Here is an 18,679-nt window from a genome sequence, read left to right on the forward strand (position 1 = left end):
TTGGTAAATTGATCTGGCTGGCTAAAGTTCAAATAATAAAAGGTATGTAAATACACTTTATAATATATATATATATATATATATATATATATATATATATATATATATATTATAATATATATTATATATAATATATATATATATATATATATATATATATATATATATATATATATCACATACTATATATATTTATCACATACTTTTTTATTTATCACATCACAGGGCGATAACAGGGTGACATAAAAACGATATCGTCACTGACATCGCTTTTTGTCACTGATATCGCTTTTTGTCCCGCTGCATTTGCCGCTGTCAAAACAAAGATGGCTGACTCGAGCAGTTCGAGGTTTGTTTCAGCCGATGTCGATTGCTTTATAGAAGAAAAAGAAGTATGTGATAAACAGGTTGTCACAATCGGGACGAGATGATATTAGTTTTATCGCTTTCAGTACGATATCATAAATGTCCCTCGTTCGCTGCGCTCACTCGTGACATTTATGATATCGTCCCTCAAGCGATAAAACTGATATCACCTCGCCCCTCATATGATAACCTATACATATATATATATATATATATATATATATATATATATATATATATATATATATATATATATATATATATATATATAATATAATATAATATAATTTTGTGGAGTAGTATATCTTTGTATGATGAAATTAGTTTATAATATAAAAGTGAGATAACATGAGTGAATTTGGATAAACTGATATATTTACTTTTTATTAGAATGTGTGAGGCAGAGCACAGCAAAGAAGATAGTGAAGAGGAATGCTATGTGCAAACAGATAAAGGATGAAATAATGAAAAATGGCATGCAAAAAAAAATAAAAATGAACTTGATAAGTGTTGTTCTTGAAATGTTATGGCTAAATTGTTTTTTTTAATTTTACAGGTTAATATATGTCTATGTATTTAAAATGGTTATCTTTTGTATTTAAATTTTTATCATATAAAACCTCTTAAGTTTTAATCCAATAAATTTTCAATCCATACATTGAAATTCACTCATGCAGCCATTTTATTATCTTCTAACTATTTCATATGTAAAACATATCATATTTGAAATCATTTCATATATGAAATATTCTTGGATAAAAATCATATAAACTATGTGAAACAATTTCACATGTGAAATTTTCATATATGAAGTGTTTCAATTCCACATAAGGTTTCATATATGAAACATTTCATATATGAAATCATTATGTGAAATTTTCATAAGGGTAGATATGTTTACACTCGAACAGTGAAAATCTACTCATAAGTTGTTGTATGATTACTCAATATACCTGAATCTGAATCAAATACCAAAGTATGTCAATATACCTGAATCTGGTGCACTTGGTGCAAACACCCGGGTATAAACAGCAAAATCATTGTAAATTTACTTGCTAAAGGTGTATTTTTATCCTTTACCAACTGATAGTTTTAGCACGTATAGAATTAAAGTCATTCCGAAAAATGAAAGCAGATTTCTTGATTCGAAATATACAGAATAAAATTTGTATTATGCTTTCATTTTTCGGAATTACTTTAATTCTAGGTGTATCTTTATGTAATCATAGTGTTGAAGATTGCAATGCTATAGCGTCAACTTACACCTAAATAATTGTACATATATGTACGAATTACGAAATGCGGTCAGTCATGTTAATGTACTCGATGTAGTATAATAGAGTACCATTACACCTTTTAAAGTTTCACAGCCACTGATCTGGGTTAAAATAGAAATCAGCGCACAGTAAATCCTGATAGAAATAATTTTTTTTTCGCACTGTATAATCATGACTGTATGTCAGTCGTATTTGATGCAAATCGTCTCGATTTGTACGTCTCGTACATGTTCAAGCGACGTTTCCCTATATAGCTAATTAGATAATATTTAGATAATTTTTCATTGTCATTTTCGTTATAACGATTTGTGATATATGGTTAGAATGCAAAAAGAGATTGCCTGTCAGTGTCAGTTTGTCACTGCTCGAAGCTTCATATTGTTGCAATATTTGGACACCCAGAAATCTTAACGCGCGCCGCCTATTTTCCGAAGTGAGCAGTTCTAACGGGAAATGGGTCGTTCTTACCTAAAATGTGCAGTTCAAAAAGTGACGCTTTCGACAGAAAATATCAAATTCAATTACAAATTCAATTGTAAAATTTGAATGGTATCATTGGGCAGCCTCGTACCCAGGCGCTTTATTGGAAAACATAAAGGCTGCATTCAGCGTAATATAGAGATCTGTGGCTAAAATGTGCGAGCGCGCAGGGGTGCTTGGGGAGGACGCGACGGGAGAACGAAGCGCCTGGCAGAATATGCAGATTTCCGTCTCCTTTTTTGCAAAAAGTGAGAAATGCGTGAAGGCTACAATATGTTATATGTAGATATATTTTGAAGAAGAATTGAACCTGCGATCAAAATTATGGATGATTTGGAACGATCGTTTCAAAAACTGTCATTTGAAGGTAGCTTTATACTGAATTTTTTTATTTTACGACTATTTTGACAAATCTCGTTTCGTAAACAGTGTATGAGTATACTCCTCTGTGTTACTATGCAGTCGCGCAGTATTTAACACTATTTAGATTCGTCTTAATTTCCTTACAAAAGTATCGTCAAGCTCGGAGGAGGAAAGGTATACGTTTGGTATCGAAGAAACAAGAATTGAGTGTTAGAGTCGAGTGCTTAGTTGCCTTGAGATTTAAATATTTCCACTATTGATATTAATTAAACAATAATACATTTTTATTTTCATTCTATATCAAATATGCTATCAAGTTGCAATTTATATGCGTGTTACTAGTGATATACAATAACAAACTCCAGGTCAGATTGTTACCAGCACCCCACAGAAAGAGGAAGGAAAAGAATCATTTCAGCAGGGAAACATGCTTTAACCCCAATGCTTGGAGTTTGTGTGAATTTAACATAAACATAAGTACATATTATATATCAGACTCGATTGTCAGAAATTGGGACTGTTATTCATAAATTATACATATTTGTGCTTTTCATAGGTAGTGGAAGATAAAATCACCAAATTTATGCTCTGAATTAGAAGGTTGTTGGACTAATGACTATTGTGAAGACTCCAATGTCCATGAAAAACAGACATTATTAATGAGTTTACATGGCATTCTGATAATAAAAATAATACTTTGACTTGGGAATTAAAGAAATTTTCCCCCATTCTACAAAAAAGAAAATAGTTGTTGGATTGAAAATATGTATCTCCTTTTGAGAGTATAATGTAGTAAATAGGACTATGGAACAATATAATTTATACATGTATTATAGTAATTTCTTGGAATACTGTACACAACCTGCATCTACATTGTGTGATGTATATAAGTATATTGCTGTAGGGATGAATTAAGTCTATTATTTGCTTTGTAGTACACCAGTTGAATTTCATGTACAGTACAGTATACAAAGAGTGTTGGTGTTGTAAAGGAATATTAATGAATTACTCTCTACATAGGTTTCAATAGTTAATTTTTCTTAACATTTAATACAGTTATTTACACTAATTTGTTAATAAAACCACATGGTAGTAAACCATAATATTTCTGTAATGCAGAATGATAATATTTCTGTAATGCAGAATGAACTTAATGTAATGGAAATGGCTTAGATGACAGAATCAACTGTTGCTATTACTCGATTAGATGATGGAAACATTGAACTGGCTAATGAGCTTTGCAAAAGACCATAATGTGAAATTGCAACAATTTTTCAAATTAAACTCAGCATGATAAAAACGTACCAGGTCAAAGTCAAAATTCTTAGTGTTTCTGGAGGTGTTAAAATAACAGATTCCCAAGAAAAACAAATTAATAAAGAAGTCAAACAGATGGAAGAAATGTGCAACCTAAATCTGATGTAAATCATTGCATATTCGAGTAGATTCTCTTCTTTCAGCGCTCGTAAATAACTGTTTGTGCCTTAATATTCGAAAATGACGAATAATACAACGCAGTGACAATTTTTGCACAAAATCTTTCCCAAATGTACCGCCCGGTGATAGGGTGTACGGCAATTTGCTCATTTGCATCTATGAATATGAATACGTCGTCCGCCGGCGCCATATTTGTCGCATATTCTGCCAGGCGCTTCATTTGTCGCGTCCACCCCAAGCACCCCCGCGCGCTCGCACATTTTAGCCACAGATCTCTATATTACGCTGAATGCAGCCTTTATGTTTTCCAATAAAGCGCCTGGGTACGAGGCTGATCATTGGGCACGTTACAAACTTACAGGTTTTCCATCGGAATACATCCCTAGCCTAGAACTCCCTTTACTGTGGAATTATATTGTAAGTAAAAATTACCAATAACGTTAAATTAGCTAAATATTTAGATAATAGCATTATCAATGTTTTAAATACGAAAAGATTGATTGGGGGGAAGAAGGATTTATTGCCACTCATATATCAACCTAATTTAACCTCATCATTTTTAATTTCGACAGACATCGATGAATGTGCCGAGGGTAATCCATGTGGTTTCAATACGAATTGTATGAACACTAATGGTTCTTACACGTGCGAGTGTTTATCTGGGTTTGAAGGGAATGGAACAAATTGCACAGGCAAGTTCTAGGGTGGTCATATTTTGAACATTTTTCAATTGCATCAAAGTTTTAGAACACATTACAAAGATTGATGTTACAGACCACTTTATAAACGTCCGCATTGTGTATGATAATTATACGATGTTAAAATGCTAAATCCATTAACTAGCTACACAGTCATATCTGCTTCAATCTTTTTTTATTTCTTCAAGAGAGAAATACAGGTTAATTTAATGGGATTTATTTATTCAAGGGGATCATTTCGTAAATTTGTACAATTATATCGATCGCGAATATAGATATCAACGAATGTGAACGAAATGCTTCCTGTCATACAAATGCAACTTGCACAAACGTTCCTGGATCTTTCTACTGCGCTTGCAAAGCAAACTACAGTGGTGATGGCTTCTTTTGTGAAGGTAATCGCAAGGGTTTAGCTGTCATAAGGGCCGATGTTCAGCTGTCATGTGATCTAGGGGTATCCTCGGAATAATGTAAAATGCATAATTTTATGAGAAAATTATTGGACGAGATTGAGCGTGAGATTGAGATTTAATCGGATCTAGGATTAGGCAGAACGAATTAAAAGACTTAATTTTAAATTCAAAATATTTTAAAATAATCTGCCAATGCGATTACAATTTTCAAAGTTTGGTAATTTATTCTGCCTAGCCCTGAATCCCGTTAACCTGGGGGGCTTGCCTTTATACGGTAAAATTATTTTATTCAGTAATTATTTTCTTTTTCGATTTTATATTGATTTTAGAAACAATTATTTGTAGTTATGACTTAATAATTACAGAATACCAGAAATTATTTGTAAATTTAACGCCATAATTACATAGTCATAATTACAAATACTAGGAGTTATAATATTTTGCAAATTTAACGTCATAATTATTTTCAAATGGCTAACCAATCAAAGCGGAGATTGTATACAAATTATAGTGAATAATAATTATAGATATGGGATTAAAGTCTTTTTAACGTTTAACGGCGAGTGTTGTAGGTATTTTGAGAGTACAGTGAGAGTTTGCCTATGTATTCTGTATAATTATAATTTTTTGAAATTTGGGTAGTGTTGACGTGCAAAGTGGAAGCCATATACTATGCAACAACCGATGCTATCAAAGGTGTATTCTCTAACGGTAACACGACCGTGACCGTATTATCCGCAACCAACGTGAAACTAAATTATGATTCTGGGACTAAAAGACTCCTCTACTACGATGGTACCAGTCTTATCACAGTTAAACTGGACGGAAGTAATGCAACTACGATAGCATCTCTCTCGACCATCTCTCGGTTTACAGTAGATCATATAACAAGAAAGGTCTACTACGTTACTGGACTATTCAAATCACTAAATGTTATTGACTTGAATACTGGAAATACAACGGAGCTAAATCCAACCGATATTGCTAATGTTGACGACTTGGATAGTGATCCAGATAACAGGTGCGCAAATAATTAACACGTGAATAAACAAAAGATTCTATAAATTTTTATATACTCGCTCAAAATTTGTTGCTCGTCACTTTATAGTCAGTGCTACGCGCCTTTTCGGCAATCAGCTAATAGATAGATTAACTAGAAATACATGCATGCAGCAATTAACCCCTTGCCTCAGTTAAACGAAATTAGTTAAGCGTAGGGATATGGTAACATGATAGAAAATTTGTGTGGGTTGAGGGTTTGGAGGGTACGTAGTATGTGAGGAAAGAAGTATGAAAATATTTTTCTGGGCGTGGAAGCACTGTTAGTTATTCGTAGTCATAGCAACTCGCAACGGCCGTATATTTTCAAAGAATCAAAGTTTACCCTCATATTTTTGTGAAAAAATAGCAAAACTACGACAATGTTCTTACCTTTTTCTGGAAGTTAAGTCACTCAACTATAGCTAGTGTTATGGTAACATTTACTTATTTTAATTATTAATTAACGTGAAATATAACATCAGACGTCTCATACAACATCAGAAGTTTTATGTTACGCCTTGACTGGTTTTTGCACGCGAATATTTTGATTTGATTTTTTTGTCATTATGAAAACGGAGTTTATAAATCAAATTATATAATTCGTATGACAAGCGTTAAGCTTGCTAAACTCACCAGGTAAATAATATGATATTATACAACAGCACAACGACTATATACAAGAGACGCATAATTAATTAGTCATGTTACATGTAATCTATCCAGTTTTCATACAACCGGCCCCAGATTGATAACTTGCACTATACACGCGTGCAAGGATTACTTTCAATGTAAAATGTGTGAAATGGTATAATTCGTCCAAACGAAGATTAATATGTGTAACTATACGACCCCACATCACTGATGTCATCTTAAACTGCATGGACATACTCTAGCAAATACGCGCAAACCCCAAGAATGGTCAATCCCGTTTTAAATCACCATGGCGACGCGCGGTATATTTTTCTCATTTTTAGATGACCGGTAGTTTATCTGTGATTTTCTTTTATAGAGATAGGGCCCAGATATATATATATATATAGTGTATTAACCACTGTCCTGTATGAATATATTGTTCAGTGAATCGCTCTATAACTCATGCGATAGGCTTACCTATAATTCCATAACTTACTAACATACTTTAATAAAAAGAAAGAAATACTGTGATTATCATAATCACATGGCTAGTATTTGCATGCCTTTTACCATAACTTTCAAATTTGGATTAATGTCTCTCTTTTTAGTTCCCTTGTATTGGCTGACTCCACCAGAGGAGACATTGTTCGCTATTTTCTCGACAAAGACACAAATGAGATTGTTTACCATAATGACACATCACCAAAATACCTGACAGTTGATCCTCAGTATGAAGTTATTTATTGGATTGATTATATCGATGCTAGTGATAGTTATTCTCTTATGAAAACATATTTCAATGGTTCAACGTCTGAAGTCAAGTTCTACCCTGGTACAACAAGTTCAGTAAACGTTGCAATAGGGAAAGATAATTTCTATGTAATGGATAGCACAAGGAAACGTATAGATGTGTTTGACAGACGCACTGCTACTTTACAATATTCATTTTTCCTCAGTGATTCACCACAAGAAATAACTGTTGTTGAAGGTGAGTGAAACGTAAAAAAAAACTGCATTCATGAAAATAATCACCGCGAAAAGGCTTAAAATGCCGCGAGCACGGATGAAATGAGTTCACGGGTACCCATTTATATCCGTGCTGCATGTGTCGTGCCAATAAATCGAGCGTAGTGTAAACAAGGCTCATCAGCAATTGAACTTTATTTGCCGCTAAATATAAAGCACCAATTTAGAATAAAGTACATAATATTTTAACATGTTGCCTAGCTAGCTTAATATGTAAAAATTAGAGAATTAGCTTTCTTAGGATAAGAAATAATTAACATTTCTTTTTTACTTAAATAATTATAATTTTCTACCTCAACTCGGCCAAGTATTGTATTTTGATGTGCAAATATTGAAAAAGAATTTTGAGTAAGTGTTTTTGAAAGTGTTTAAGGCTTTTATGATCCAAATAAAAATCCGTAACTCGATCCTAAACAAGTTTAGAAGGAAGAATAAATTCTTGATTGACGCACCTCACTACTTATTTTTTCAGATTTGGATGAATGTTGTATTGGCGGTTATTGTCATGATAATGCAACGTGTACAAACACACCAGGAAGTTATTTCTGCACATGCAAGGAAGGCTATACTGGGATAGGAACTAATTGTGAAGGTACGCAGAGATTTTGTGCAATTTGAGAAACAACAAAACAAAGACAAAGGAGTACAAGCCAGAACGTTGTGAAACTTAAAATTGGGATAACGAAATTTTCATTACGATCACCATGCGCAGCTAATGGGTAGTGCAGCATATGGCTAATGCAATAGTCTTTTTAAAAGTCAAAATAAATAAAAACTTTTTTTTAATTTAAATATGTCCGTTCGCATCTTCCCCCATCTCATTCCAATGAAAAATGAAAATGTTGAACTGTCATTTCAGATGTTGACGAATGCGTAACATCTCCCCCATGTCATTCCAGTGCTACGTGCAATAACACAGATGGATCTTATATTTGCACATGTAATTCTGGATATACAGGAGACGGGTTTAACTGCACAGGTTATACAACGGAGATAATATTTTTCACAAAGTTCAAGTAGAACACAATAAAAAAATAAGATAATTGTTGGTTCCGTAAATACTTGCAAACAAGAGAAGTAATTATATACTGCAAAAAATCCTGAGTAAATTGTACTCAAATTATTGAGTAAAATGTTGCTTCCACAGTGACACATTATACTGAGTAAAACATACTCAAAATATTTGAGTAAAAATTACTCGCTTGTTTTGAGTAAATATTACTCAAATAAAAGAGTACAAAGTACTCAAAAGCTGTGTACCCTTATTTACTCATTAAATGAGTAAACCCAGTTAAATACTCGCAATTTTGAGTAATTCGCTCGTTTACTTAAAATAAGGAGTCACTGTGGAAGCAATTTGTTTGAGTAACTAGAACTCATTTTTTGAGTAGAAACTACTCATTATTTCGGTAAATTTACCCGAGTATAAGAGTAGTTTCTACTCAAAAAACGAGTACCAGTTACTCGGACAAATTGCTTCCACAGTGACTCCTTATTTTGAGTAAACGCGGGAATTACTCAAAAGACGAGTAAAGCTACTCGAACGTTTGCGTAATTTGACTTCCAATTGGATTTCCAAATTGCTCAGCTACTGTGATGACAGCTACTCGCAATTCTGAGTAAAAAAAAAGTGAAAACTTGAAACAAGGAGAATAACAAGAATACACCGCACTACATAATAATGTAGATCGAGACAAAAAATGCACACAAACAACTTGTTCAATGAAATTGTCTATTTTAAAAATTAATTTACAACAGGCCTGCTATTTTGCAGCACACGAATCGCAGTTACACAATCAGAATATACAATCAATCACAACCTTAAGTTTCGTTAAAGTGGTATATACATTGTCAATAATATAGTAAAATGACATGCAGTCATTAATGCAAAACTCATGATGTCACAGTTGGCATCTGGAGGACAAATTTTATTTTGCAAATAACGTACATTTCGGTAAAAATGAAGAAAGATAACCTAGAGACTTTGCTATGTATAATGTATAATTGTTCTTGTTTGCAAAATGAAGCTTTACCGCTTGCATAACATTCTTTTGCTGCATTCTCGAAACTTCCGTCCTATAGAAAAGATAGATAAAATATCGTTCAGATAGACTTATATTGACAGAAGACTTGAGCGTTAAGCAACCTTTCACCCAACGCCCTGGTGTTTGTCTCAAATGGGTACTGTACTCGGTAAGGCAAATAAAGACCTCGTAATTGCTTTGTTACTTAGCAGCCAGGATCAAGCCTGGCCTATAATGTTAATGACACAAGTAAAAAGAAACTCGCCTCAAAAAACAGTACCAATTAAGTCACTTTTTTCTTCGTTCTTTTTCTTGTTTTCTTTGTCTTCTTCCTGTCTTTTTTCTCTCTTTTGATTCGGAGAAGACATGTATTTGATCTTACTTAGTGAACTCGCCATTTCTTTATCATTCATCGCCGATGTCTCTGTCCAACTTATATTGAGTAACACAACTTTTAGTTAAATCATTTAGCATGGTACGTAACCTATTTAGTCATAAATAATAAAACAAGTTATAGTTTTCATTTTGCCACATGTTTTTTTTGCGATGGTGCAGCTTGTGTTCTCTCAAACACATTAGACCATATCACATATCAAAGAGTAAGTGTCATGTAAAAAAGATAAATATATTACTTAAATGTAATCTTGTATTTTATAAGATGTTTAGTACTGTTGAGTGTTAGTTGCTGAATTTTTTGTGCAATTAAATACAAATTTGATAAAAAATATGTATAAGCCCCATATAAAACTGTCATTTCACCTTAGTCTAAAAGAAAACCTTGTATTAAATTACATTACAGAGTGTATTCATTTATATATCTCCTCTTTCATGAGCGGACAAGCCACTCAAAAGAGGTACTGGTAAAAGGCGGAATCCACCTTACACAGCAGCAGAACTGCATCAACATAAATGTATACATGTCTTGAATATTGTCTTTGCAATTCTCACTGATGGGCAATACAAATGTGCTGCCCAAGTGAGCTGATGGTTAAAGGCGGTCTAAGCCACCTTACACAAAAGCTGTAAAACAGCAATGCCAGGGCCAATATTCAAAACAATAAACTGCAATGTCACTTTAACTCCTAATTTGCCAAACACAATTTTTAGTTAAATTATTAATTAAATACAAATTTGATAAAAAATATGTATAAGCCCCATATAAAACTGTCATTTCACCTCAGTCTAAAAGAAAACCTTGTATTAAATTACATTACAGAGTGTATTCATTTATATATCTCCTCTTTCATGAGCGGACAAGCCACTCAAAAGAGGTACTGGTAAAAGGCGGAATCCACCTTACACAGCAGCAGAACTGCATCAACATAAATGTATACATGTCTTGAATATTGTCTTTGCAATTCTCACTGATGGGCAACACAAGATGTGCTGCCCAAGTGAGCTGATGGTTAAAGGCGGTCTAAGCCACCTTACACAAAAGCTGTTAAACAGCAATGCCAGGGCCAATATTCAAAACAATAAACTGCAATGTCACTTAATTCATAATTTGCCAAACACAATTTTTAGTAAAATTATTTTTACCTTTAAATGTGACAGTAATTTGACTCTGATGTTTGATGCTCTTTTTATATACCTTTATTGCTTATGTTGTCCAATGAAAATGAAAGACCAAAGCTATTACATATCTAAGAGCATGTGTGCTCAAAAAATCAATATATTATACTTGCTGTGAGACCTTTGTTCTGAGGTCATTAAGTAAATAAAGTAATAGGTTCTATGTATAAGACCTTTCATGAAGCCAATATATATATAACTGACACTTTATGTGCAACCTGATTACTTGAATGATCTATTGGTCAAAGGTATAAATAATCTTTTGTGAATTGGTGTTTTGAAAACCATAAGTAAATTACTATTAGTGCTCCAAAATACATAATTTTATATTATTAACTGAACACAATTTTTAGTGGCCTCTCAATTGAAATTGAATTTTTGATATGAATTATTCAATACAAATTCATGCAAGATCAAACAAGGAGACTGCTTACAATCAAAATATCATTTTTACAGTATATAAACAGTATATAAGCTGCCTAAGTTTCATATAAGCATAAGGGCCATTTATACGAGCGAAAATAAGACAAGGCTCCAGAGTTTGCCCCAAATAAGCCGCACTCGAAATTCTCATATAAACCATTAAACAATGGTGTCCAACATCGACGTTCTGCCGTATCTATATGCAATGCCCCTAAAGGCTAAATCCCGCCAATGTCACGGCGATTTTTCGGGGATTTACAATTAAAGGTAGTGTATGCATATGCTATCTTTTATATAGTGATGAAATTTGAAATATCTACATTTTGTGCGCGATTGTACTTTGGATTTGACAACAAGAGTAAATTACAGAGTATTTGCGCGCCACATCTTCCGCTAACAACAAGCTCAAAAACATACCTTAAACGTCTGGCAATACTCGCCAAAGCCAACTGCAATAAGCCATGAGTGAACGTCCTCCACTGTGAACATTTTTTCTCAGTTCAGCGGAATTATAGAGCAAAGAAATATTTGAATATACCAAGACACAAAGACAAGCTTTTACCGCACGTTGAAGCTCACGGTGATTTGAAACTGACAATGAAATTGGAGTCATTTGAATCGTCGCGCCAAAGGAAACGCAAAACATGATTGGCTCATTATAATTAATTATATCCGTCCGCTTGTATTAGCATTTACCTCCAAAGAAAACGCAAAACATGATTGGCGCATTATAATTAATTATATCCGTACGCTTGTATTAGCATACCGAAGGAAACGCAAAACATGATTGGCTCATTATAATATATATATTGTATATATTTAATTTGTGGTATTATGTGATATTAATATATGAACCAATAATGTTCTTGGCCTTGTTAATAACTTAGCCGTCAAAATAAGCCCCAAATACTGGAAAGATATATGTGGCCGGCATAGTTTTGTAGTAAAAGTAAAGTTTACTCTTTTTTTGAGTAAAGAATACGTGTTTTTTTTAGTAACTGATACACGTTGTATTTACTCAAAATTTTGAGTTGTATTTACACGTTGTATTTACTCATGATTTGAGTAAATGCTGCGTTTACTCAGGAAAAGAGTAAAACTTTACATTTACTCAAATTTGTGAGTATTTAAATCTCCTGCGTTAGCTTGAGTAAATTTTACTCATCAATTTACTCATAGTTGAGTAAAGAGTGCGCAAAAATTGGAGTAAAAATTACTCTAACACTTTACTCAACATTTTGAATTTTCGTTTACTCGCAAGAGAGAGTAAAGTTTCTCTTTACCGAATGAGGAGTAAAATTTACTCAAATTATTGAGTAATCGGTACAATTACTCAAAAAGTGAGTAACATTTACTCAAATGAGAAAATGCATTTTTTGCAGTATACATAGGATTATTTAAATAAAATTGCACCGACGTATTACGGAACTTGTGGTTAGAGCATTTTCATGAGTGAAGTGATCAAGATATAAACATCTAAATTCTAAAAGCTGTTCCTGAATGAAAACAAACTACTTTTCCATTGCTACCTTAAGACGAGTGGTTAATCGTAATCTAACGGACTTGCTTGACAATTTAGATGACATCAATTTCTGTACAACAGGTTATATTATATGGCTTTTCTGTCATATAAAATAATATTTTAAAAATACTTTTTAGTTAAAAATAGCAAATGAAAAATGAAAATGCTGAACTGTCATTTCAGATATTGACGTATGCCTAACATCTGCCCCATGTCATTCCAATGCTACGTGCAATAACACAGATGGATCTTATATTTGTACATGTTATTCTGGATATACAGGAGACCGGTTCAACTGCACGGGTAAGACAACGGAGATAATGTTTATTTTTTAACATGTTTTTGGTAAAAAATAAAACATGGAAAAATAAAAATTTTGCCATTGTCATTTCAGATGTTGACGAATGCGTAACATCTCCCCCGTGTCATTCCAATGCTACGTGCAATAACACAGATGGATCTTATATTTGCACATGTGATTCTGGATATACTGGAGATGGATTAAACTTCACGGGTAAGACAACGCAAATAATATTTCTGCCAAATGTTGAGTAAAAAAGAGGAAATGGAGAAGTAACAATGGTAAAAATGTCATTTCAGATGTTGACAAATGCGTAACATCTCCCCCATGTCATTCCAATGCTACGTGCAATAACACAGATGGATCTTATATTTGCACATGTAATTCTGGATATACTGGAGATGGATTCAACTGTACGGGTAAGACAACGCAAATAATATTTCTGCCAAGTGTTGAGTGAAAAAGAGGAAATGGAAAAGTAACAATGCTAAAAATGCCATTTCAGATGTTGACGAATGCCTAACATCTCCCCCATGTCATTCCAATGCTATGTGCAATAACACAGATGGATCTTATATTTGTACATGTTATTCTGGATATACAGGAGACGGGTTCAATTGCACGGGTGAGACAACGGAGATAATGTTTAATTTTTAACATCTTTTTGGTAAAAAAAAAATACATGGAAAAATAAAAATTTTGCCACTGTCATTTCAGATGTTGACGAATGCGTAACATCTCCCCCATGTCATTCCAATGCTACGTGCAATAACACAGATGGATCTTATATTTGCACATGTGATTCTGGGTATACTGGAGATGGATTCAACTGTACGGGTAAGACAACGCAAATAATATTTCTACCAAGTGTTGAGTGAAAAAGAGGAAATGGAAAAGTAACAATGCTAAAAATGCCATTTCAGATGTTGACGAATGCCTAACATCTCCCCCATGTCATTCCAATGCTATGTGCAATAACACAGATGGATCTTATATTTGTACATGTTATTCTGGATATACAGGAGACGGGTTCAACTGCACGGGTGAGACAACGGAGATAATGTTTGATTTTTAACATGTTTTTGGTAAAAAAAAAATACATGGAAAAATAAAAATTTTGCCACTGTCATTTCAGATGTTGACGAATGCGTAACATATCCCCCATGTCATTCCAATGCTACGTGCAATAACACAGATGGATCTTATATTTGCACATGTGATTCTGGGTATACTGGAGATGGATTCAACTGCACGGGTAAGACAACGCAAATAATATTTCTACCAAGTGTTGAGTAAAATAGAGGAAATGGAAAGGTAACAATGGTAAAAATACCATTTCAGATATTGACGAATGCGTGACATCTCCCCCATGTCATTCCAATGCTACGTGCAATAACACAGATGGATCTTATATTTGCACATGTAATTCTGGATATACTGGAAATGGATTCAACTGCACGGGTAAGACAACGCAAATAATATTTCTTAGAAGTGTTGAGTAAAAAAGAGGAAATGGAAAAGCAAAAATGCTAAAAATGCCATTTCAGATGTTGACGAATGCGTAATATCTCCCCCATGTCATTCCAATGCTACGTGCAATAACACAGATGGATCTTATATTTGCACATGTGATTCTGGATATACTGGAGATGGATTCAACTGCACGGGTAAGACAACGCAAATAATATTTCTACCAAGTGTTGAATGAAAAGGAGGAAATGGAAAAGTAACAATGCTGAAAATATCATTTCAGATGTTGACGAATGCCTAACATCTCTCCCATGTCATTCCAATGCTACGTGCAATAACACTGATTATTAAAATCAAATTCGAGAGATATTCATCCGCTGTTTTACTAACGGCTACTTAGATCACACGATTACTCTCTAGTTTCCTTGTTTGCTCTAGTAGTTGTATTATAATACATGCATATACCCATGAATTAATCTTTTCCTTCCAGCATGCCTGATTTTACTTTTTAGATTCTTTTTAATTTGCAATTGTTCACCATTTCATATACTCAGCTTGTTAATAGTTATTCAATAAAATATTTTTGTTTTGAGGAAAACTATTGCAAAAGATTTCTACAATTTATCAAAATCAAACTCAATCCTTGCGAATATCATCTCTGAATTAATATATTTCTAGATATCAATGAATGTCAACCAAATGCTTGTGATGTAAATGCAAATTGTTCTAATACTGATGGTTCATATAATTGTACTTGCAACATGGGCTATGAAGGCAATGGTTACAACTGTACAGGTGAGGTGAACACAGAATATATGCATAAACAAATTAACTGTTATATCCACAGTCAAATTTTATTTTTCTCTTTGTTTCTATCGCTAATCCATGTTCTGATCGCAAGCGAAATTTCTACTGTTGTTTCCATGACGGCTATCTTGCTCACACGATTAGTTTAATTTCCTTGTTTGCTCTAATAGTTGAATAATTAGAAATTGAATAATTAGTCTTTGGCTTGGATCTAACGTGCCTAATTAAGTTGAGGAAGGAGAGAGAGTTTTACATTCTTTTTTATTTACAATTGTTCACAATGTTATATACTCAGCTAAGTCAGATTGTTAATAATTATATCATGAAATATTTTTGTTTTGGGAAAAAGTATTGAAAAAGATTTCTACAGATTATCAAATTCAAACTCAATGAAATCCTTTCGAATGTCATCTATAATATATTAATTTTCTAGATATCAATGAATGTCAAACAAATCCTTGTGATGTAAATGCAAATTGCACTAATACTGATAGTTCATATAATTGTACTTGTAACATGGGCTATGAGGGCAATGGTTACAACTGTACAGGTATCGTAAAAATAGATTATTCGCATATCCTAATTATTTCTTATATCCATTTCCAATTTTTTTTCTATTACAGCTATCTAGACCAAACGAATAGTTTAATTTACTTGTTTGCTCTAATAGTTGAATAATCCCCGAGCCGGCGCGAAGCGCCGTGCGAGGGTACTAATTCCGCTGGGAGATTTATTACACCCGGGTATTGTGACAGAACATATCGGAATCCAAAGTTGCTCAAATTCTATGTCGTGGACCGTGGACCGTGGACGTTCAATGGTCATGGTACTTGTGCGCATGCGTGAAATGCGAACGAGTGTAGACTGGTAATCAACGAACGTTCTGATTGGCTAAGACAGAAAGTTTGTAATTCAATGAGAACGTCAGCAATTTAACTGTCATTTCGTACACATTTTTGTAAAAGCGTTTCATAAACTTTGTGCAAAGAAAGTAAAACGAGAAGAAACAAGATATATGAAGCATGACAGATAGCAAAGATGAACGTGGATACAGTCTAAACAAAGCCGTGTAAGAGGAATAATTCATAATCTGCAGGCTTATAAATATTTTCAAAGACAAAGGGTACGTGTTTACTTTGTTTATCTCGTACTTGTTTCGCGGTAAGAATGAGCCGTATTTGTATACTTTTCAGCTTTGTATGCCGTTCATTTGTTAAATTTTAAGCTTTTTCTGCAAACGCATAAACCTGTGAAGGGCTATTACACCTTTGCTTTAACTTCAAAAAGTGTTTTTGAAAGTGTAATTTGAATTTTGGTATCAAAAATACACACTATATTTATAAAGTATACTGAAACTTTTAGCCGCCGGCGTTGACTGCAATTACAGAATAAAATAACATTTGAAGTTTTTTCTTTGTCTGTGAAGATTTTGTACTGTTTTAATCGTTTGAAACTTCGATTTTAAACCGTTACTTAATTGCTGGCATGGTATAATGCAGCAAAATTGAACGGGCAATGTTTACACTAGCTTTGTGATTATTTTTGTATTGAATGATGGAAACTTTAAGACTGATTTGAGTTTTGTGTCATTTCATAATATAAGTTTAGGTCAGGTTAACTCAGGAGATTGTGTACTTGGTTTGAAATAGCGAGGGGTTGCTGCATGCATGTATTTCTAGTTAGAACATGAATTAGTCTTTCGCTTGGATCCAACGTACCTAAGTTAAGGAAGGAAAGAGAATTTTACCTTTTTTTTCATTTACATGTGTTCACCATGCTATATACTCAGCTAAGTCAGATTGTTATTAATATGTTCTATTTTGAAGAATGTCATCTGTAATATATTTCTAGATATCAATGAATGTCAAGCAAATCCTTGTGATGTGAATGCAAATTGCACTAATACTGATGGTTCATATAATTGTACTTGTCACATGGGCTATGAGGGCAATGGTTACAACTGTACAGGTAACGTAAAAATAGATTATTCTCTTATTCAAAATATTTGTTATATCCATTGCCAAAATTTATTTTCTTCTGTTTTTCTTTCGCAAAGCCAAATCTGAACGCGAGCGATATTTATCCGTTGTTTCCGCGACAGCTGCCTAGACGACACGAATAGTTTATATAATTTTCTTGTTTGCTGTAATAGTTGAACAATTAGAACATGAATTAGTCATTCGCTTTGATCCAACGTGCCTAAGTTAAGGAAGGAGAGAGAATTTTACATTCTTTTTTCACTTACAATTGTTCACTATGCCATATACTCAGCTAAATCAGCTGGTATTAATATTTTTTATGTTCGGGAAAAATACAAAAATTTTGTACACAGGATAAAAATGAATCTCAATGTAGTCCTCGCCAACGTCATCCTTAATATATTTCTAGATATCAATGAATGTCAAACAAATCCTTGTGATGTAAATGCAAATTGCACTAATACTGATGGTTCATATAATTGTACTTGTAACACGGGCTATGAAGGCAATGGTTACAACTGTACAGGTAACGTAAAAATAGAATATCGGCATATTCAAAAGTATTTATTGTATGCATGGTCAAAATTTATTTTGTTTCGGCTTTCTTTCAGAAAGCCAAGTCTGAACCCGAGCGGTATTTATCCGCTGTAACCCCGACAGCTACCTAGCTCACACGATTACTCTAATTTCATTGTTTGCTCTAGCAGTTGTTTTATACACCCATGAATTAATCTTTTCTTTCCAGCATGCCTAAGTTGAGGATGGAAAGAGGATTTTAGATTCTTTTACATTTGCAATTGTCGACCATGTCATATACTCAGCATGTTAATAGATATTTAATAAAATA

General features: G+C 33.4%; 1 protein-coding gene across 1 annotated transcript in view; it reads left to right on the top strand.

Annotated features, from left to right (window-relative positions):
• Positions 1-18,679, top strand: part of LOC114540503 (pro-epidermal growth factor-like) — a 31,818-nt gene that overhangs the window by 3,184 nt on the left and 9,955 nt on the right. The window contains exons 3-8 of the mRNA XM_028560636.1: positions 4,496-4,615; positions 4,897-5,016; positions 5,677-6,055; positions 7,317-7,696; positions 8,207-8,326; positions 14,918-15,037. Of these exons, the coding sequence (XP_028416437.1) occupies positions 4,496-4,615; positions 4,897-5,016; positions 5,677-6,055; positions 7,317-7,696; positions 8,207-8,326; positions 14,918-15,037 (1,239 nt within the window). The remainder of the gene's footprint in view (positions 1-4,495; positions 4,616-4,896; positions 5,017-5,676; positions 6,056-7,316; positions 7,697-8,206; positions 8,327-14,917; positions 15,038-18,679) is intronic.

Source organism: Dendronephthya gigantea, unplaced genomic scaffold (genome assembly GCF_004324835.1).
Source record: "Dendronephthya gigantea isolate DGI-Jeju-01 unplaced genomic scaffold, DenGig_1.0 000237F, whole genome shotgun sequence".
Taxonomy (NCBI): domain Eukaryota; kingdom Metazoa; phylum Cnidaria; class Anthozoa; order Malacalcyonacea; family Nephtheidae; genus Dendronephthya; species Dendronephthya gigantea.